This window comes from Chelmon rostratus, chromosome 5 (assembly GCF_017976325.1).
Source record: "Chelmon rostratus isolate fCheRos1 chromosome 5, fCheRos1.pri, whole genome shotgun sequence".
NCBI lineage: Eukaryota > Metazoa > Chordata > Actinopteri > Chaetodontiformes > Chaetodontidae > Chelmon > Chelmon rostratus.
Window position 1 is genome coordinate 17,709,728 of NC_055662.1, and position 22,209 is coordinate 17,731,936.

A 22,209-nucleotide genomic window follows, 5' to 3' on the forward strand; every position below is an offset into this window, starting at 1 on the left:
GTACTTGTTGTGCTTGGGCCCAGATTATGTCCTCCAGGTAGGTGGCAAAGCCCTCGCTGATCCATTCCTCAGTCCAATCTCTGGCTCCGATAACCAGGCCGAACCAGGAGTGGGCGATCTCATGGCACATCCTGGACCCACACAGAGACAGGTCGCAGTCCCGAGAACCAGCACTCCCAGCATACAAAACACTCTGGGACAGGAAAATTATATGGGGGCTGGGGATAGACAGACACAAAGGATGAACAAGAGGGGTAAATGGAAGATAAGGGGAGGAAAGGAATGTGAAATAAGAGAGGGATAAAAAGGGGATATGAATTAGAAAATGTTTTTGTAATCAAGGAGGTTCAGGGAGGGGAAGAGAAAGACAACACAGAGAGGTAACTGTGAGATAAAAAAAAAAAGTGCTGGTTAGGGAGAAATGAAAGCCAAAGAGGGATGAAGATATACTGTACCACCCTCCAAAAAGATCAAAGAGTTACTGAGGTAATGTTCCACACCTATGATTACAGACAATTTAGCCTGAACACGCCACGTAAGACAAACCAACACATGTGAACACTAATGAGTATGGGAGTCACTGCCTACCCATCCCTTTCTCCATCCTCTACATTATGTTTAGCAAAGAGCAGCTTACTCATCAAGTGTTCTTGCCAAACCTAACTTCCCTGCACAAACATTAAGCAAGAACATCATGTTCCCTGAACTATAATTGTCAACCAACAATGGGTAAAATAAATAAAATAGAATTAGCAATTTTGAGAGGTTTTGCCCAACTGGCAGGGTGGTTTTACAGCTCCCACTCCTCCTCTGTCACTTCAGCTCTTCATGGGACTTTAAAGAAAGGCTGCAAAGTTTAGGTTTACAGAAAAGTCGTCATGATTTTTTACACTAAAAGATAATCATATAAAACCAAACCCTTACCTTTTTAAGTTCTTCATGGAGATGAAAACGAAAGAGCTGAGAACAAAGCTTGACATATGACTATATTTAGAAAACTATAGGCATTTGTAATCATTACAAACCCATGACGGATTTATTGAGCAATTTAAGTTAATTGAGATTTGCCTTGCACTCTTCTCACAAGGAAATTAAACATATGGTTACGGTTATGATAAAAATTTAGATTATGAGCCTTTGAAGTGTATGTAAATCTAACAACTGTTGCTTCCACCTGTGCATTCTAGAAAACAGATAATGTATGTGCAACAGTCACACACGAAAATACACCACGAGAACAACAGCCCCTCTGTGTGTGTGTGTGTGTGTGTTACTCAACATTTCAATAGCCTCATTAAGCTATTCAACCAATAAGAGCAGTTCATCAAAGTTCTAAGCCAAGGAAAACTGAAGAGGGAATAACCAGGCCGTCAGCAGCTAAATTCCAATATAATTGTTCGCAAATGTGAGTTGGTAAATACTATTCTATATACGTAGATAATGGTTTCCCCTAATGTCCATTTTAGATATCTGAAAGTTAAGAATGCGGTTTCCCCTTCGACTTTTCCTTTCTTCTCAATCAAGGAGGTACATTTTAGGTTTGATGAGGGTTTGGAAAGTTTCTTTCACTGCACAAGTCTCTGCCAGCAGAGACTAGTGCTGAAGTAGGACCGGCAGAGGCACGCACCTCATTCAGATACAAGTATTGACGGTTGGGTTGGCTGGTACAGTTGAAGAAGAGCAGTAAAACCTTTTAAAGATATCATGCCAAACATTGGAGGTTGTGTGATTTTCTTCAAATGGACCTATTGTAAAAATGCAAAAAGTATTGTCAAGCGATATCCACGAAAATATGTTGACAAGACTACGAGTCTAGAGCCATGCTAGCGGGTCTGTGAAGCAACAGCTAATATTACCAAGCTCACAATGGCAATGTTAACATGCTGATGTTTAGTCAGCATAATGTTCAACATGTTCACAATAGTTAAGCGCGCTAGCATTTGCTAATCAGCACTAAACACAAAGGACATCTGAGTCTTAGTGACAAACCAAAGTGTTAGAAAAGCTTACATTTTGACTTGATACCTGAATACTTAGACTTGCCAGATGAAAAGTTAAGGGACCATAAAAGTTAATACGACTCGTCCTGAGGGGAACATAAACGTGTGCACTAAATTTCATGGCAATCCATCCAATAGTTGTTGAGATATTTCATTAAATAAAAAAAATGTTAACCTGCTGGTAGCACTAGAGTAGAAATGAGGCGATCACCAAAGTCAGTAAGACACATTGCCAGGGAACCATGACTGTTCCATGAACAATGAATTTCACATTTCAACATCCATCCAAGAACTGTTGAGACAGATTGGACCAAAAAGTTGGACGGACTGACAAGCAGAACCAGTTTGCAGTTTAAACCACATCCATTTCATACTTGATATTATACAAGAACTGTCTGAAACGCAGACGTTCTCACGGACACAGGAATACGGGACATGTGACTTTTAACCATGAGACAGCGCTGGTCGAACAGCAGCACCAAAAGGAGAGCTCAGTCAAAGCCAAGGTCATGGCTGAAGACTTTTCTGGAGCATTCTTTACTTCTGTCTTATGTAACAGGCTCTGGGTGCCCTGAGGGGCTTAGGGGCGACTGCGCGTGAGAGGCAAGCTATTCTTCAACAGAAGAATGGGAGAAGGGTCACAGAGGTGCGAATGAATGGTCTCTTCTCTCTCTCCTGGCCCATATAACAACACAGGACTGTCTAGAATTCCTTTCACACTCTCTAGATCTTAAGTGTCCCAGCCACTATTGACCTGACATTGGTGGGAGAATTTATGGCAAACTGCAATTTCTTACTGAAAAGTATTTTTCAGAGGGTCATACCACCCACTGCTGTGACAAATATATTAAAGATGCCTCGCCTTAAAGACGAAATGTCTCTATCTCTGTGTTTCACTTCATTTTAGTCAGCTTTTTGAATCATCGTCCAGATATGTTAAGTAAATGTAAGCACGGTGTAGTAATAAACCACACAATGTAGTGTTTCCACCAAAAAAGTCATACAGAGTGGTCTTATTTCTAACTGCTGAGGCACAGTAGCTGTTATTATTTCACCTGTTGGATTCAGTCTACTCCCACGGCTGCAGTAAGACCACATATTGCTGCCATTGATGAATTACAGTGAGCTGTAACGTGAGCTGCTCTCATCAAGGAGAGATTAGCATCTTAAAACACCAGATGACAGAGGAGTTATTTTCTTTCCTTGCCATAACCTAATTATGGTGACAAGTCAATTATAAAGGAAAATATTGAGTAAAGACATAGGTTAGGCCGAGTCTGCCAGACAGTCTATTTTAGAGGAAAGCAAAATCGGATATCTGAAAAACACAACTACTCTTTATTTCCCTGAGGATTGTTTTATCAGATAGAAGGCAGGCTGTCGCACTCTGTTATTTAGGAACATGTCAACATCATACAATAGGGTCTTATGGGCATCATTTCCGAGACAGCATCTCAAATCTAATCCCATGTTTTTCCTGATTACACAAACAAAGGCTCTCACTGGAGCAGGAGATGCTAACATTAGCCTTATGAGTTTCTTTGTAGCCTAATCTTATTCCCCCACAATTGGATAAGCACGCCTTTGTTGTCAGCTCCAGCAGTGCGTTGTGTGTGTGTGTGTGTCCGTGTGTGAGAGTGAGTGAGTGTGAAACACAAAGACAGCCTTTCAGAGACGCCGCTTGCACATGCTCCTCTGAGGGATGCGGAATCCATCACTACAGTGACAAATAGTGTCATCCCACCATGGTCGGGATGAATAACAACAGCATCTTTCACATTCACTGATACACTGACTGACATTAGTTGACATCAGGGACCTGTCAGGGACGCACGCATGAGAAGACTTTCACACACACTCATACATACTGTATTCAGCACCTGCACATGTGCATACACCTTTCATCTTCACAACAGATCTGAATCTAAGGTCTGACGCGGGGATGAGTGTTTGTCCCTGGTACTGGACGTTCATTCGTGCACAAACACCGTCCTTGTTCTACAATGTGCTGCCATATTCTCTGTTTTGCATATTAGCAAATCTGATTTTAAAAAACAACTAAAACTGCTGATTACTCCACAATTATAATCAAGCACTAAGTGATAACACTGCAACTCTCAGAAACTGTGTAAATACACTATACTCTGTAATACAACTTCCACCCCTCCACGTCTTTACACCACACACTTGTTGATGTTGGTTTTACTCATAACTGTCTTGTAGCAATTCTTAAGGGTTCATGGTCATAAAGCTGCCCCTCTCATTTTATCATCTCAACAACAGAGATATTGTGGTTTTGCTAAGATGCTTTTCCAGACGTTTTTCCAACATATGACACCAAAATACTCCTATAAATTATAAACTAATATAAATTATGAAGTTGGAGACAAACCCAAGCCCAATGATTCCCTCCACTTTAAAGAGTTCCCCTTTAACTTGCGTCACCAACTTTTTTCAACAAAGAGTCTATTCAAAGATTTATTTAATTTTATATAAATAAATGATCAAATACACTCATGCAGGTGATAGAAAAAAGACTTATTTGGTCTGGACCCTCTCATGGGGTTACAAATCAATTTCTGAAGATTGCATACAAATTAATATTTAATAATGGGATGTTTGATTTAAGCTTGGCCACTGACACCTTTAGAGGATGTAAATAAATTCTGTCTTGAGCCTGTCTTTGATGTTTGTGATCTCCGCTTGCTTTTTAATTGACTGCTCGCAGTGCGACTAATTGTCGTCTACTCTTCTCTAACTTTGTCATGTTCTTCTAAACAATGCATTAAAGAAACTGAATTACAATCTTTGACATTTAATTGGCTGCCACACATAAATTTAGACTCCATTAGACTAGATTAATTATATTTCTTGTTCTTGATTGCCTTCATGTGGTATGTCTTAAGGCTCGGAGAGCGCTGCACAAACTCGCGCTCACATTAACTGATCATGATGAGAGGCTGACTGCATAACAGACAAAAGACCTGAGGTGACCTTAGGTGACCAACCCCACTGGGTTTTTGCGCACAAAATGAAATACTGATTAAAACCCTCCTGTGCTTTCTCACATGTCAACCTCACGACTCTGAGTCACCAAGGGTGACTTGGCCCTGAGCTTCAGAGGTGTGCGCCAGGGCAAGTCTTCAATTTGGTGAGACATAGACTGCAATAGTGTTTTGCTCTTCCATCTCTCTATTCATTATTCATCCCACCATCCATCGTTCCTGGCTGTAGGCCATTTTTTTCCCCAGTGGGACACTTCCATGCATAATGCAGCAAGGGCCCTATCATGGTCCTGTAATTGACATCCCTAGCCCAGCTAAGCTCATAGCTGGGACACCAGTAAAACAGCCCCATGAGACAGAGGGACGAGGAAAAAGATGATGAGAGCTGAGTGTGCACTCTATGTGTAAATGAGAGAGTGAGAAACAAACTAAGGATAGAGATATAGTTCAACAAATCGCAAAGACTGGAAAAAATATGAGATGAGAGAGGAAAAGGAATCTAGAAAGTGAATGAAAAGATTATCAGACATACAGTATTTACAGTATATGGAGAGAGAGAGAGAGAGGGAGAGCATCCTCTCGTCTGTCACTCTCTGTGATGAAGAATCGACTCCCTCGTGTGATAACTATTGAACTGTTGAACCAGTGTGTGTGCTACGGCACTGCTGGTGAAATTTCACGCATTGTGCACCTAACTGCACACCCATACAGCAACACGCAAACAAACACTTTTACCATACAATAACAGACAGGTAAGGAAATGGACAAAAGCCACACAAAAGACAATAGGAACACCAACTATAACTTTGTCAGTTCTTAACTATTCGAGCAAAGGTTGGAGGGCTGGCCTTTCCTAATGTCAGCTTACGGGTAGAAGCTTTGTCTCCTTTCTCTCCCTCTCGGAGAGAGTCCGTGGGCTATTTTAGACACAGGGGCCTATTTGACCAAACTCCTACCACCCTTCGTTCTTTTTTAACAAGTCTGACTTCAAATGTCTGGCATTCCAGGCTGGCTGCAGATCAGCTCCCTGCTCCCAGACGGGGCCCCACAGGGCCAGGCCAAATGCCACTCCATGTAGGGCCTGATCACATGAACGGGGGCCAGGCAGGGGCCCCCAGAGAGCCGCCCCACCCACATGCACTGCATCGCATCAGAGCCTGAAAATAAATAGCAGAAAAGATATCAGAGGTCATCAGGAACAAGGAGGCGACACTGCTGCTCGAGTCTGGAGAAAATGAGGCTTTGTAGTGCCAGCACATGACAAATAAGTGGCAGGTTTCAAGGTTACACCGCAGTTTCTAGCTGTTGTCAAGTGCTTAATCTTAAAAGCCCATTCGTGCAAACGGAGACAGCAGCTCTAAGCGGGTCAAGTTTGTTTCACACTGATGGGATCCTTTTGGGTCACAACCTGATGAGGTCAAGACCACTTGTGTAAACACATACAGCTATACATGAAGATGCAATAACTGTATAAGGCATAACAGAGCACTCACCTAAACCAGCAGAAAGTCACCGGCCCGCACACACACACACACACCCACATACTTTCAGCAAGTCTTCTTTGAAGCCGTATCAACTGGGAAGTGATAGCAGATGTCTGATCCATCTTCTCTTAACAGTAAAACAATCCACAGTGCAGTTTGTTCCTTGTTTAGTACAGAGACGAAAGACTGATGTCATGCCAGAGGAATGTTCTTGAGTGTGTATGTTTGTGTGTGTGCAGGATGCCGGAGCACAGATTTAAAACAGTAAGGACACTGATTTGTCTACAATGGTGAGCTGTCTTTCTGTGGTTGATTGCTGGCACGATTCCTATATATAGGAGACCAAAGCGCAACAAATCTCTGTGAATGACGCCACAGGAAACACTGTCACTTCCAAATGGACAACTGAGCGAGCAAATGGTGGCAACAAGGAAAGAAGAAATCTAAATGTACAAATGCACCTATCCAGGGACACAAAATATCACAAAATCTTAGCATAACGTTTCACAGACCAATACTGTTTTAATACAGTTTAATGGGATTAATACAAAGGGCGCACGCAACGTTTTAATGAGCGCTAATGCAGTGCAGTATGAGTTCATCTGGCTACAACCAGCCCCTGTCAATCAGCCAAAGGGTGGTGTCGACATGATATTTATGTGACATAAACCACATTCCTGTATCACTGTAGCTATTTGCATGCAAACCCTGTCAGTCATCACACAGCACTCAGAGCCCTCTTTTGGCTTCCACTACCGCCTCAATGAAAAAGACGGGACAAATCTATTTCACAGGATTATAATTTGAGACATTTCTTGCCTGTAGGGTAATAAATACTTTTTTTCCTCTCTCTTATGTAACGTGAGAGAATGAGACAGTCAGGAGATGGAAAGTGAGACCGCTCAGTACTGCGGGGCTATATAAGAAGTGTTTGACAGAATGGAAAGATGGATGAAGGCGAGAGCGAAGTGAAATTAGCCAGTGAGCAGAGCTGTCTCCTACAGAGGTTTCAAGCTGCCACCCGGCCCGTCAGACAAAAACCCGCAGCTGATGAATATAGTGTGGGTGAAAGGTGTTTGATGTAAATACTTCTGCAACAACCCACTTGCAGTATACCACAATAGACAGTCACTGGGAAAAATGTAAACAATGATTATCACTTGACAGCTGTACGAAGGTACAAGAACAATCAACAGGTATTAACAGGAGGACTGCAGACCAAACATAAACATAAAGGCCAAGCCAAAAATGCGTTGGTCCGTCTCCTTTTACTTCCCCAGCCTGTCTGTGGCTCTCAGCTCCGAGCCCACTGGTTCCTACTGAAGATGTAAATCTTTAAAATGAGTCACAATATATACATATATAAACGGCACAATAATTGCATAAACAGTTGGCAGTATAATTCTTATCAAACATTTCACAAGCAGGCGTAAATACATTTGTTGGGGACTATATACAGCATCAGATTTGGCGCCCTGGTGAGAATTCATGGCTGCATGACAATGTATGAGGCATGGACTCTAAATAGACTGTATACAGTGGCCATGTTCATGGCACAGTAGTTTTACCCAGTGATGTAACTCACTCACGTGTTTTTAATACTTTTTTGACAACAATAGAGCTCTGTGGCACAGAGGATTAAAGTTATACCAGGATTTGGCCAGACAGACAACCCTTAGTTAGAAGGATCAGTTCATTGTTGGTTTTGGTTTTTTCATTGGATTTGTTGACAATACGGAAAATATAGACTATTACTGATTTTCCTTTAAGAAGGCTTAGATAATGGAGGATGAATGCAGAAGACAGACTGCATTCAAAAATGCACTAAACTATTTTCAACTGTACACAGCTCAAATTAAGTACCACTGACTATATTTACATGCACAAAATTTTCCGTTTTTTGCCTTTATTCCAAAGAAGACAATATTCCTACTGAACTGTCTACATGGCTAATGAAAATGAATATTCCACTAATATTCCCTTTACATGCAGCAGTACATACACTGACTGATGAACACAGCCTCCCTCTTTCCTTGTTCAACCATTCATTATCTGGGAACCAAAGATCTAGTTTATACAAAACTTTGTGCCAATCCATCAAGTAGATCTTGAAATATTTCTTTTGACCTGCTGGTGGCATCAAAAAAAAGTCATGGGATAAGTAAAGCCAGTAGGATTCATCCTCTGACTGTCCATTAATGTCTGTTTTTCATGGCATTCCACCAGTTGTTGTTATATGATATTTCAGTGTGGACCAAAATTGTGAATTGACCAATCAACAGACAAACCAACACAGCCTTCCATAGAGCCACACCACCAGCATGGCTAAAAACAGCCAATTGTGAGGGCAACTGGTTGACCAGCTTGGAGCACAGCTCTCTCTCCCCAAGGCTAAAAGCAAACCCAGACATCAGAAGCATTACCACCGAGCATTTCATAGCACTTTGTTTCAAATATCTCATTTTGGCCGGTTCAGCACAGAGGTCCCACAGACATTAAGCCGTCTGGCTTTGCACAGACAAATGAAATTACCCCCAGCCTCAAGGTTCCAGTATCACACACACGCCCCAGGATGCACACTGAGACCAGCAACAGCGTCCCCTACGCCACACAATGGACCCATCCATCACTCCAGGGAATGGGTCCTGTGGACTCATCCATTAGTTAGTAGAATGGGTGTGCAGTGACAGGCCTGTCTTACCACAGCCTCTAATCCAGAGTTATGGCACAGTGTGTCTGTGTTACTGTTAAATGTAGTACTATATGCCAGCTGTTGCCAGCAGGTTCACATCTAAGGGCAGTTCAAAGCAACGCACCATCATTCACCAACCACCAATGACAATGGAAGCATATAAAGCACCTGAGAAAAAGAAACAGCAGACGACACTGGTTATAATTTTGAGCAATGTGGCACATACTTCACAGCAATTGGTCATAAAAATGAAATTCAAAAACGCGTGAATTGTTTTCTGATTCTTCCTGTGGAATAATGTTCCCAACAAAACCTCTCCTTTCAAGCAGTGGAGGAGTTAAAAGGTGGCCCCTTCGGCTGTGAGAAGGTACTGTAGAAGAGCAGGTAAGCCTATACTTCAGATAGAGAAGGGAAGTTGAGAGGCCCAAGATAACTCAAGAGGAATGTTCCTGCAATAACAAAACACTTGCTAAACTGGACCCTGCTATCTTCATTAAGACCTGAAAAAGAAAAAGAGACAAGGAAGCAAGAAGAGATGGATAGTAATGGCCAACGCTGGGCTTTAGAGCTGCCCCGTGTGTGTGTTCAGCTGGAGGCCTGCAGAGGAACAAGGAAGAAGGATGTAGAAGCTCACCTAAAAATCTTAACTACTTACAATCACTTTAAAAGTGTGCACAGGACACTCCCTCTCCTTCTGTCCAGGTGCAGGCATGCAGAGCTGCCTTTTCAACTCTTTTGTGTGGCTACAGAAGAGAGGGAGATCCACTCAAGGTGGTAAGAAAGAAACACCTCATCCTTGACTATTTGATTAACAGCTGCGTCCCGTGCCAAAAAAGCCGACCCCCCACATCCCGCCCTCCCCGCCCTGAACCCCCCAACTGCCTCCTGAAAGGGCCGGCCTGTGTCGCACACTTCTAGGGTTACTTCACAGATCAAGAGAGGAGAGCAGAAAGGCAAGCAGGCAAGAAATCCACTGAGACATCAGAAGGAAGAGGGGAGGACAAGTGGTGGGAGGACTGGGAAAGAAATGTAGCAAGGAGGAACAGCAAAAAGGGGACGACACAGGTCAAAAAGGAGGCAGGAGGTGCAATTCAGTAAGGGGGCACAGCGACTGAGACTCATGTTAGAAACTGGGGCAGATTAAGATTAACATCTAATCTTTTTAATTTGTATTTTGTGGTCTGCTATTATATTTCATTTACTTAGCATTTAAGATGGTAACGAGCAGCATTGCCTTTCCTCAAAGTTAATGATCTTTCCTTAATGATCAGCTTCATCTTTTAAATGCTGTTGGTTTTGCATGATTCATTCCATTATTGCTGACCACTTTGTAAAGTATGCAAACTTTTAGACTTTAGAATTCCAACGAACCAACAGTTTCCTCTCAGTTTGGTATGCCATGAAAAGTGAAAAGTTGTTAATGCACGGATGAGAATTGGCTGCCATCAAATTCATATGCTTTGCTGTCTGAAAAGCAGGATGATAATACTAACAATTAGCTTACATGTACGTTGTGAAGATTTAATGTGAACTTGGTTGGTTCTTGCTTTAAAACTGTTGCTGTTTAGAGGGAAGACTGAAATAAATATGCTCTCTGGTAGCAGCATTACCATATGGGAATAACGTAATGTAACAGCAATTTCAACCACATTTAAATTAATGAAACCTGTCTCTGTAGAAGATAGAAAATCAATCTAAAAACTTGTAGCATGCTTTGGGGAAATGGTCGGCAGTAATGTGAAGTACATGTGATTTCTAGTTAATGGGTTAAAACATGCAAAACCACTGGTCTGGTCCTATAAAAGATGAAAAAGAGCTCAGGTGGTGCACTAAAAAGCTCCAGGGCAGCGGGGGATTATCCTGCAGGGTACTAACTCCCCCCCGGCGCTCCAGCTCCCTACTTCCTCCCAACAGGGACCAATGGCCAATGTAACTTCCTGCAAGCCCATAAACAAACAATGCAGTCAACTGAAGTCAGGCTGAAAATCCTCCAGTGCCACTTACGAGAGGTCAAGAGGTATACACCAGTCATAATTTTTACCTAGTGCTTGTGACAGTTATATGGCTGCCTAGTTTGGCTGTACTGCGAACGGAACAAGCAGTTTAAGTACTTGATCCCTTTCCCCCCATTTCTTCAAGCCAGTGTTCATTTTGTCAACGCAAATTTTCATTCAAGTATTCACTGACGTCCTTTTATTTAATGACTAAACTGTAACAACAAAATAAATGAGAAAAATACTGACAACAAAAATTACAATAAAATCTTGGTTCATTATGACCTGACAAGTAAAGGTCAGACGAAATAGTTGGCTCTGAAAACTTCAGATAACCTAAATTCACAGTAGCTTTGTCAAAGTATTGACTTTTTTCCTTTTTAACCAATCATGTATCTGCATTTGCGAGTACAAATTCTCACTGCCTCCATGCATCTTTCTCATTGGATGATTTTTTCCCGGCTAGGTGCATGTCATTGATGTATTATGGGCAGAAAAAATACAATCAATTTGAAAAGCGACCTTAAGACACACCATCCTGCAATGCCTTACATGTTAACTATCAATTATGTCAATCAATCAATCAAACTTTATTTATATAGCACTTTTCATCCATTTAAAATGCAACACAAAGTGCTTCACAAAATAAAAGAATACAACAACAGAGAGAATAAAAGCATAGTATGTATTGTTGATTGATTTATAATAATATGTATATATGTTAGTTCCCTTTCAGGACTAAATTATAACGGTAATGTAGCTCAAAGGTTTTAGTGGACTGGCGATTAGCTTGTCTTGCTCCATAAACAAATTGTCAAATTTAACCGGGCCAAGCTTATGGTAAACATCTTCTCCTTTTTAAAAGATCATTTTTAATATGTTACGACTCATGAACAGACACTAATTCATTTGGCAGATAGCTAACATAATTCAGTATTAAATTTAGCTCCATATAAAGTGAGTAAACATTATTTTTCCCAGATAATTTTGTCTGCTTTCGGATTTATTAAATCACAGTTCTCCCGAGTGAAACACGATGCTGAATTTCACAGAAAATTCAATAATATATTAAAAGTTTGTTTAGTCAGGTAACATTATAATAAAACACACTGTGACCTTTCCTATAACTCATCACACAGCACGATGACAGAGGGGCCCTTTACAAGCCAATTATTTGATTACAACAACATCTGTAACATCAATAATTTTGGATGAGATTGTTTTGCCAAACCAAACAGGAGGCGTATATATGCAGAAAATAAATGCAACCTGTGATGGAAATATGACTGCATTGCACTATTCTAACAAACATCAAGCATTCATTTTTATTTGATATGAAAGAAGTATGGCAAGTCAGTAACACATTCTCAGCCTGGATGAGTGAACACATCAACACATTCAAGGTATGCTTACGTCTCAATGGTTTTTTTATAGCCAGGAGAAATATCCTTCAGCAAAATCCATTCCATCATCACAACACTGTCTGAGACAATTATGACTTAAACGCTGACTAAAATTAGGCTAAAATAAAAACAGAGTTCCACTGACTAAATCTTGACAAAAACAAACCTAAAAGACTAAAATGTGACTTTAAGCCAACTCCATTTTGCAGTAAGCGAAAAAGAAAAAAAAAAGCTAAATTCAAAATGAACACAGCTTTGGGCAGCGAAAGGAATAAGACAAAACAGGAGGATGAGAAATGCAGTATCAGGGGAAATTATGTGTATGGTTCTAGGAGAACAAAAAAAATGTTGGCAATAAACATGTTTGCAAGAAGCCTGTTTGTGCAATGTGTTTGTGTTATTTTGCTTGAAGTGCAATGAGACGTGCTGAGAGACTGATACTGTACTGTATGTGTGTGTGTGTGTGTGCGTGTGCGTGTGGATTCATCAGAGCCTGCCATCAAGTGGTGTGGGGCGGCACTCCCTTCCCCGGTCACAAAACCCCCAACAGAAACAACAAACAATTGCACATTGAGCTGGCTCAATTACAGCTTTAACTTGAGGATAACCCAAATGTCAAAATCATGTTAACTTACAAAACTGTGTTAAGTTCACCACCAGAGAGAAAAAAGCAGATAACTGGCAATGATAAATGGTCTGTGTAGCATTCCTCTGACATCACCCCACTTCACTAAATACACATCCTTGCACCATTATTTGAACAATACAGGCATTCATACAAACACAAGCACAGGAATCTGCCTGTCTACAGTGGAGCAAAACAAAACCCACATCACCCCCGCTACTAAAAGGCACGTTTCAACACTTGTGCCATTTCTCGACAGAATGCGGGGAAACCACCGCTTTCTCAGGGACGTCAGACATGTCTTCGTTTTGGGCACGCTGCAAACACAGGGATCTTTGGGTTACATAGACCTCAGCTTCAAAGCGCGAGAGGAAATGCCGTGCCCTTCCTGTCACTCCTAGTCGGAACCAAATGACGTGATCGAGATGTAATGAGGAGATTACACATCCAGATAGAAAAAGAAAAAAAAAACAGTATGAGCTGTTCCTCCTTCTCTAACATAGAAAATAAAGGTAGAAATGTAAAATGCACACACAGACATTACTAATTAAAAATGTTCAATCACTCAGGAAAACGAGCTTTTTCTGTTTCCTGTTATCTCAGACACCTCAGCATCCCTTATCCATACACCTCTATCAATGTTTAACCGTTCTGTATTTTTCTTCTTCTCTCTTTTGAGATGTCTTAAAGGTTTTACTGATAGCCTGAACACAGCAGTGCTTCTACATTCCACTCTATTAGCCTGGTGTGTCATAGGAACGGAAAGAAACAGTATGATAATATGAAAGTGTGCAGACAGACAAAAAGAAAGAGAAGATATTGGTTGGCATATATAGTATGCCTGTCGCAGGCTAATATGCATCTGTTGATAAATTGGACAGCTTGAGAACTCCTGGAGTCAAAGTCGAACATGAGGATTATGTTAAAATATGACAGACTGATGCTTTCATTGTTACAAAAATAAAAAAAATCCTACGAACTGCTGACAGGCTTCTTTCCCTGGAAGCTACATCTGCGTAAGCCCGGTACCCTTTATATGTGTGTGTGTGTGTGTGTGAAAATCAGAAAGCCCTGTGGGTGTGCGTACGCAGCACAGCCCTTGAATGCAGACCTGCCCTTACTTGACTCCTTAATCTTCAGTTTCCTGCCCTCCCTCTTCGTATCTCAGTATAAAAACTTCACGCCACTGTGAATCCTCCCCTGTTTCGCCTCTGCCCTCCCTTCCCTGTATCACACCACAACAGCTTCATGCCTCCTTGCCACAGCTCCTTGTCCCATAGACCCTTCACTCCTGCTGTTTCCACTGGGGCACTGCACAAAAACTGCGCTTGGCTTGGTCCCAAGCTCTGGGGCCCACATACCTCCCAATCTCTAGATTAAATAGCACCAGCCTCTGAAGTCCTTCCAGGGGCTAATGGCTTTTGTTGCTGGGAATAATCCACACATCCTCTCCCACATCCTGGGGGTCCGCTGGCCTGTCGTGAACCCCGCCTTTACCCTCTTCACCTCCCTCTCATCTCCATCTCAATCTACGCTTCCATTTTGGTTGACCTCCCCGCCTTCTTATGGCACAACCCCGTGGTTAAGTGTGGAGGCATGCAGGATTGAACCACCTGCACTGAGGGGAGGATGCAGTGAGCTGACATTGGGTTAAGACCCATGCAGAGTTTTATAGGGAGTCAGTGCAGGTGCTGTCTGAAGCTTAATGAAGACCCTAAATCTCTTCTCTGTCATCTGCAGCTAACTGGAGTCTAAGCATGCAGGGTAAGAGGGATAAGTGCCTTGGAGTTATCCTCATATGGGAAAGAAAACATCCGTCGGGCAACAGCCACAGCAGAACAGCCTCTGTGTGCACTTGATGTCCGTTCAAAATAAATACAGCAGGGAGACAGATTTTCACAAGATGGAGGGGAAAGATTTTCTGTAGATCAAAGACAGCTCTGTATTTTGGGTGAAGTAGTCAAAATAAGTGTGCACAGTTGAGAACTAGGTCCAGACTGCAGCCCTGTTGTCACTCTGTGCCCTTCAAAATATCTCTGATTGAAACCACTTTTGGCTATAACGTCAGAAATTCACACAGAATACATATTCAGGTATGAGCTCATATCCTGTCTGGGGCACTTTTCTCCAGGGAGGCCGCCGGGGGAGAGCAAAAAGGCAGACAGAGAGAAAGAGAGACTGTGGTTTCAGACCGCAGACACTGGGACAACGTTCACTGACCACCCTAATCAGTTTACTTTATCAACACAACTTTAAAGAAGGCCAGTCATTGATGCTCTTTATTTTTTAACATTCACATGGCAACTGGCTGGCTTTCAGTCATATCTACAAGTTTACCATATGCCAGCTGAAAGTACTATATTGCAGAGAAAATATAAAACTAGATTTCCAGAGAAACTATTACTAGAATGCTAGAGGCCAGCCTGAAGAGTGATCGACCGTACAGAAAAGTGGCGAGGACAGAGAATGATGGGAAACACAGGAGACTGGGAGATTTAGGGATATTATGAGGGCAAAGAGAAAAACAAAGTCGGGAGGTAAAAAGAGAAAAATAAGAGACAGTGAAGGATGAAGAGGTGACAGAAGCAGGAAGCTACAGATTCTCAGGATAGAAGGACGACAGAAAACGGGAGAATAAGGTCATGAAAAAAAGCTGAAAGGCGAGTGAAGCAGGAACAAAGACGTGCATAGAGGAATTATCTATCGTGCATAGGACAGTGAATCTGTCATCCTGTGGCTTTGCGCCCACCCCACCACCTTCCCTCAGACCTCCACTAAAAGTGCACACAAACATACGTATATAAATACACACAGGTCTGGTGTGGAGCAGAGAGCGTGCAGACCACCTGAAACCACTGCTGGCAAAGAAAGAAAAGATACTGTGTAACACAGCAGCCTATTGACTGACTCACCGAGTCAGTGACGCTGTGCCCAGAAAAGAGGTCGGCCACCTCTCTCATCAAGAGGGTCAGGGTTTGGGGTGAGGGTTTCGGGGTCTTTACGGGTAAGTATAATGAATAAAAGAAGAAGGAAGAGCCATGTTATGTTTGGAGGAAGGGATGGAGAAAGTACAGTGCAAGCTTGGCTGAGAGTGTCAACTTCATGGCTAAAATTAAAAAATACATATATTTTAGAAAATGTGAAAAGGTTACGATACGTGGCGGGAGTTCGTTGCAGGAAAAGAGCTGATTGGAATGGAAAAAGGGATGGAGGAAGAAAGAGGTGGTGAGTTTTGGAAACAGGATGAGGGAAGGGAGGAGTAGCATTTTAAAAAGGGATGAGGGAACGGAGGGAATAGAAAAAGTAATGCAAAGTAGAGGGTTAATTATGGGCCGATGAAAGAAGACGAGGATAGTGTATGGGAAAAGGTTTTAAGTAGAGGCTGAAGATTCCTTTGTCTGCCAACTTTCATGTGTTTACATTTTGTCTGGATTAAATCTAGTGTTGCTCGAGTATTTTAATGTTATTTTTCTTGCTGATAAAAAAGCCTCTAATAGAGGCAGCATTCTGTCTCAAATTCATAACTGAAACGCATCCCTTAATAAACGCCATGGACATCCTACATGCCAGAAGAAAAGTCCCACAGGCTGTGTTGAAAGTGGTTATATTGGGGGAAAAAAGGAAGGATGACAAGTGACTGAGCAGAGTTTAGAGGGAGTTACGGTTGGACTCTTTAATTCTTTAATAAAGTAATTCCAATGTGGAAGATCACCACAGAGAAGATTGAGACAGAGTGAGGGGGTTTTGCAATGTGAAGTATGCCATTAATCATGCAGCCCAGAAAACCAAACCAGAAGCAGCAGGATAAAGTTAAAAAATAAGAAAGTGCTGGCTATAGCTTTGTTGTGGCAAATCCTTGAGGTTCTGTTTCTGAAAAAAAAAAAATACTGGCCAGCACACAACGCTTACATAGATTACAGAAACAATGCTTAGGCATAACTCAATATTCAATATTCTGTATTAACAACGGATCACTATTGTGCAACGTGGAAGTCGTCTCTTGTAGTATGAACCCACAGATATATTTACCATCCTTAACGGAGAATCTTTAAGCATATTGTTTTTGTTTCACAAAATGGCCAAGCACCAATCAGCAGACAGACGACTTCAGATACTAGCTGGTGAACATACAGGAGCATTTAGCAGGTATGAGCCAGATATCTCCCTCAGGAGTTGGTGGAGATCAAAACAGAGTTAAATAGCAAGTGGATATTGGACTTACAGTAAATTCACCACGTGGATATAAACACTAAAAAAGAATGAATACGCTCTGTATCTGTTGAATGTGTGAAAATGAGAATGTTTGCCATATCAACTTAAAGGGTGATAGCATATCTCTTATGTGCACAGCTTGTTTTTCTGCTGCCACAAAGTGGTCAAAAAATCTGTTACTGCAGGTTTAAAAATCCATGGGAGGATTTCTTTGCAATTAATTCCTTGAACACCTAATATGCAAAATACCTCTAAAATATATCTATGTCACACAGCATTTGAACTCACTTCTCACATCTTGCCAAATCGACTTCCCCCATTCTACCAAAGACCTAGGTGTCATTACCTGGCCATGCCCAGACTGGAGAACCCTGCTGGGACGATGAGAACATCAAGGCGGGGAAATGGGTGAACCCCCAGAATGGTGTGGGCTGCAGCCAAACATCGAGGCAACAGCTTGAGGATTGTCTGCAAAAGGAGAGCAACAAGTTTTTCAAAACAACTTTACAATTGCAAGTTTTTCCTGAATTAGATCTTTGTAGATGGGCGGGATATAATAGTTTATTAGGACATGAGTACAAGTACATATTTGTTCTTCCACATAGTTGTGTATATTTATGATGGTTCTATGTGCTCCAGGTCACAGAATATTATAACAAGTATTAAGTTGAAGATGACTGCACTTACTGCTCTAAAAGGCATCGTCAGCTCAGAAATGACTAAATGGGCAAAAGTCTTTGCCTTAATACTGAGTGCAATTCCAGTTAGAAATTCACATTTAGAGTATGAGGAATGTTTTAAGTGGTCCTCATGTGAATACAGTCTTGTACTTCCACTATTCTACCAAGAGATAGAAGTTGAAAACCTCTGGCATAATGATGCAAACATTAACTGATGATAACTGTCTCTTCTAATCATATAAAATATAATTAGCTCAAGTCTCAGCGGCTCTTTGTCAAAACTCAACCTGGGCCTTCCGCAGCAAGCAGACGGGGCCAAACACACGGTGAGGAATCACCCGCTGGGACCTAGCCGACCGCTCAGCAAATCGGCAAGGGTAGTCACCATGGGAACAAGAGATGCCGTCATCCACCATGGCTGAGTAATCAGTTACAGAGAGCCCCTCATCCTCAAGGGAAGAGTACCAGAATGCAGAGTCTGAGCGGGTGGTCTGGTCTCTGTTGTAGCAGATTAAAACGGGGAAGAAAAGTTTAATCCAAGGTTAATAACGGCAGTTTAATGAATTTTCTTATTGAAAGAATACACAGTTCTTGAGTTGGTGGACCAAATATGGTACGATGTGTCCCGCTGCATGGAAATGAAAGCAGTGGAAATTTGGTGTATATATACGTCACAATAGCAAACCACAGTGATCCCAAAAATATCTAGGTGCCGACACGCAATCTCATTCACTCTAAATCCAATATCCAGCACTAACTCCATCCTCAGCATCAGAACTGTTCCAAAGGTTTTCGAACGACATCCAAGTTTCCTTCCAGCCATTCACTGAAAATAAAGGCCCTCCTTGTAGTGGGAGATTCCTGGGGTCTGCAGCAAGCTACAGCTGTGCTGCTGCTGGAGGAAAACCGTGAGGGGAGGAGGAGGATTACTGGAAACCACTGGCAGAACTGCCAACCTGCTGGCCAGTAGAGAGGGAGACCCTAACCCAACCCTGGCCAGCCCACAGCAAGCCAGGCCTCTCTAATGCCCCAGCCTCCACTCTATATCCTGTACCTCCATAAAATTTATGTCAGCTTTACTTTTTCTGTCTCCAAAGATAATTGAGCCCAGTGTACTTTGGTGCAAGCTTTAATGCACTTGTCATAAAAAGCTGATTGAGTGCTACACCCTATCCATCACACTAACTTCACCTACACCATTTTTGGTATAGTGAAAGGAAAGTTTGACCATGGAATGCTGAAGGGCCAGACTTGGGTTAATAACAGTCTGGAGAGAAGGAGGTCTTACAAGAAGAAAAGAACACAGGAAAAATAATAAAATACCTGCCAGTCTGGAGTGGAGAGCCCTTTACTACTTCGCTGGTAGAGCTTCCAAGTCCAGACACGAGCTTAGCCTCAGTCCATTCCCCAGGTCCAGCCCCGAGCTTGGCCGGCTCGCCACAATCCGTCCTGTCCCTCACCCCTGCCTCCAATGCCTGGGGAATTTCTGCAGTGACTTGGCGCCAGTGGCCCACTGCCAAGGTGAAGGTGGAGGCAGGCATGGGCATAGTGACGTAGTAACTCCAGATTAAGAAACCTGCAGAGAGTAGAGGAAGGGGAGAACAGAAATGATGGAAATGTCAAAGGTAGAGAAGTGGAGTTTAGATAACATGGAGCAGGGCGAGAGAAATGAAGGAGAAAGTTATACTGAATATCCATTTCGTTTCACTTCACTATTCAGTCTGATGTCTTGTTCATCTTAGACATTTTTTGTTTGGTCCTCGTCCATCAATAGAGAGCGATGCACTTCTGATGCCAACATTTCAGATGACACAGATCAACCTGTAAAGCTGCATTAATCCCATCCGCATATATCCATTTTTGTCAGCAATTCTGCTGTTATTTCTCTGGCTCTGACCCAGGAAGCTAATGCTATCATTCTTAATCCACCTGCAGTACAAAGCTCTGATTGGCTTGGTTGATACCCAAGTCCAGGCCCCAATAATGCCAGAATTATACACATTTCAATACCTTGCATGATTCTCTACAATCTTCTTTTTCATTTAACAAAGTAAGCCAAATTCCTCATATGCATCAGTGTTCAATGCCATCTTAGCACAAGCAGCTGTACAAGAACATTGCCTTAATGCAGTTAAAAATTGGCAGAGCTGTCTGATTTCCTTGTTTAGATCAGGAAACAATTAGACAAGCCTAAATACATTTATTACCAAGCATCCAATGCCAGTTTTCAGTACTTGAGGCTTTTTAATGTTTGACTCTACGCATTTACTCAAACATGAATTGAGTAAAATGCATTATAATTCGTGAACCAATAGTCAATTAACAATAAGCCACATTTTCTAAGCGAGGGTCTAAAGATAGAAGGTATCGGATGCTGGTATGCTTACATGTGTCCCCATCCTCAATAGGTACAGTCTGCTCCTCCCCACTCATCAAAACCACACTCTCACTGGGGGCCCGTACTGTTGCCTGCCATGTTGACATGGCAACAGGCGGCTCCTGGCAGGGGAAGAGGGCTCGATTGTTGATGGGAGAGCCGGCAGTGTAAACACACACCCTGGAAGGGTAAACAATGGTAAACTATAAACAACCCTCATTTCAATGCTCAAAGGATCCACACACATGCACACACACACACACTAAAGCATCCATACACAAAACAGAGTATAACAGCCTGAGGCATGTTTTTGTGAATTAATGAATCAGAATTATTCCATTCTAACACGGCAAGCTCACAATATTACACTGTGATTCCAGTGGCAGAAATCAGAGCAGATGTGTTGTCAGTTGCCAGTTTTAAAATCTTTGAGAGGGAGTCTAATCATAGTATGAAACCACTGTTTTATGGAACGGTTTGCATCCTGAGTCGAACCTGTTGTCCTGATCTTTAGTCCACCTCACAGAGCCTCCCGTTGGCTTTGTCTCATAGCAGATCCTGAGGGCATGAGGGAACTCCTGAGGCGATGCGACCCCCTTCTTCCTCACCTGCAGACTCCATCGGTCCCTATGAAAATGCAGTGAGCTGCCATCCTGAGCACCAGGGGAACGGCTACACAGCGAAAAAAGCTGGTTCCTCTGCCTCCATTGGCTAGAGGGACTGGAAATAAGGGTCTGAATAAAGGTTGCTTGTGGGTTCACTGAAAGGTCCCCAGATCTCTCAGATGCATCCCCTGGTAGGAGGCTAGACATGGCTGACACAGAGGTGACGTCCACCTCTTCAACCTTTGACACATTGAGGTCACAGCAGTCCAGCACTAAGGTGAAATCGTCGTCACTGGTGGTTTCCCACAAATGTGAAGACTGAACAGTTTCAGTTCTAGTCGCAGTCTGTGACCCAACCCCAGACAGAGCCTGAAATTCATCTCCATCTCTCTCTTTAGGGCCAAACATCTTCTCTACAGGCTCTACAGTCCCAGCTCCCACACCAATTCCAGGTCCAATGTCATCCTTAGCCTTAGTTCCCAGACCAAAGCAAGGCTCCAGGAATAGAACAGCACTACCACTGATGACCTTCCTGTCAAAATGAACAGTCAGGTCCAGCGCATAATGCCTGACAAGTATGTGGTTAGTATTGGCTCGGAGTGGAAGGTCATCCGTGTCGGGGTTTAGGTCCCCGTCTGGCTCCATGTCACACAAATGGTGTCAAAGTTTAGCAGAGGCAGGCGAAACCTAGGAGGCAACACCAGAAATAAAGCTTTATTTATGTTAGAGTTACAAACTGAAGACTATGTTTTTGTAAGTTTCAGACAGAACTATCAGACTATAGCTTCCTGTGGGCTGAGGTACTTACTTTAACCTGTGAATAAAGAGTTGTACCAGTGTGCTGCAATGAAGCCAAATCTGTCAGGGTCTGTATGCTCAACTCAAACTGAAGTATCAAACTCCATCTGTTGACACATTCCACATGTGTTTCCAAACAGGAAAGCATTTTCATAATCCACATTTTGATCTGTGTCAAGGAGGCAGTAATAGCAAAACACCTCAGCCCAGCACCAGGAACAGCTAACTGTCTGCAGCAGCCTATATTAAAGCTCTCCTGCAGTATATGAGAGTTTTTGCTGTCACAATCCTTCCATTTAGCCTGCTTGGGGCATGTAGCAGGCTTGGCAGGACA

At 42.4% G+C, this 22,209-nt stretch overlaps 1 protein-coding gene across 2 annotated transcripts in view; it reads right to left on the reverse strand.

The window, feature by feature from the left end:
* LOC121606699 (aminopeptidase O (putative)) overlaps positions 1-21,756 on the reverse strand; it is a 74,987-nt gene extending 53,231 nt beyond the window's left edge. For both annotated transcript variants that reach the window (XM_041937199.1, XM_041937200.1), the window contains exons 1-6: positions 20,968-21,756; positions 20,483-20,652; positions 19,419-19,671; positions 18,383-18,593; positions 17,762-17,883; positions 5-218 (exon numbers count right to left, since the gene is read on the reverse strand). In XM_041937199.1, the coding sequence (XP_041793133.1) occupies positions 5-218; positions 17,762-17,883; positions 18,383-18,593; positions 19,419-19,671; positions 20,483-20,652; positions 20,968-21,722 (1,725 nt within the window). In that variant the 5' untranslated portion in view covers positions 21,723-21,756. The remainder of the gene's footprint in view (positions 1-4; positions 219-17,761; positions 17,884-18,382; positions 18,594-19,418; positions 19,672-20,482; positions 20,653-20,967) is intronic.
* Positions 21,757-22,209: the final 453 nt, after the last annotated feature.